This window comes from Penaeus monodon, chromosome 30 (genome assembly GCF_015228065.2).
Source record: "Penaeus monodon isolate SGIC_2016 chromosome 30, NSTDA_Pmon_1, whole genome shotgun sequence".
Lineage (NCBI taxonomy): Eukaryota > Metazoa > Arthropoda > Malacostraca > Decapoda > Penaeidae > Penaeus > Penaeus monodon.
Window position 1 is genome coordinate 17,608,988 of NC_051415.1, and position 1,195 is coordinate 17,610,182.

The 1,195-nt window shown below is 29.8% G+C and overlaps 1 protein-coding gene across 1 annotated transcript in view; it reads left to right on the top strand.

Moving 5' to 3' along the window:
- Positions 1-644, top strand: part of LOC119592585 (peptidyl-prolyl cis-trans isomerase NIMA-interacting 4-like) — a 4,287-nt gene extending 3,643 nt beyond the window's left edge. The window contains exon 3 of the mRNA XM_037941463.1: positions 346-644. Within this exon, the coding sequence (XP_037797391.1) occupies positions 346-504 (159 nt within the window). The 3' untranslated portion in view covers positions 505-644. The remainder of the gene's footprint in view (positions 1-345) is intronic.
- The last annotated feature ends 551 nt before the right edge of the window (positions 645-1,195 follow it).

Below are 1,195 nucleotides of genomic sequence, written 5' to 3' on the forward strand. Positions count from 1 at the left end.
ACTAAGTAAAATAATAGTGGTAGAAATAATTTATTGCAAAAAAATATAAAAATAAAATAATAGCAGTAAAAATACAGGAATGGGTAAATATCAGAAATCAGGTAGGCATTGTAACTGACTGGCAAGTGCTTCAGGAGCAATGTGTGAAAAGAATAAGAAATCAAAACAAAGGACAGTTACTGGCTTTAGTGAATTCAAAATTCATTCACTTTTTAGCATATCGCCTTAACATGAGTTAAGGTAAATTTGCCATTTCCACTTTGCTGAGAATGAACAGAATGTTTAATGAATTATTCCAATCTGTATAGCATCACGACATTTTCTATACCTTCCATTAAATTTCAGGGTGACCTTGGCTGGATGACCAGGGGCTCAATGGTTGGACCCTTTCAAGATGCAGCCTTTGCTCTGCCTGTTTCTTCTCTAGCAAATGCAGTTTACACAGATCCTCCTGTGAAGACTAAATTTGGCTACCACATTATTATGGTTGAGGGCAAAAAGTGATAGAAGTTTTTTGGTATAATTTTTTATTTCATTTCTTTCAATATGCATGTTAGTTCCATACATTTTTCCCAACAAAAAATGTATCCTGATTTGGAAGACAAAGGAAGAGGAATGGTGATAATAAATATAATCACAATTAATCAATTAGTTTTATTCATACATAATTGAATTTCCATAAATGATATCACATTATGATATAAAATAATAAAATAGATTTATAGTTCAAAATATATGGTCATAATTTTCACAAAAGTAATAAAGCACAAAATCAATTCTCTTAGTTTATTTGGTAAACACTCCAGAAATACGGTATGCAATTAAAATAATGATTTCAACTTTGCGAGTCAACTTAAGATATAATCAACTAGTCCTCATTTATTTTTACCCTTTAGACTTTAGGAGTATACAGAAACAATAGTTCATCTACTGTGTACCCAAACAAATAATCTGATGATGATAAACCAGTCTGCTATATATGACAACAACAAAAAAAAAAAATCAGAATCAACTACAAACCTGCTGTTCATATACTGAAATTAAAAACTAATGAATAACAAATAAAATATTCACTGGTGAGGAGCCAATTCTCCCATACAAAACTGAAACATATTTTTTTCCCTTAGTATCTATGACTAAACTTAATTAACCACATGAAAAATGTAGTTAAAAATATTTTTCCATTGAAGATTAA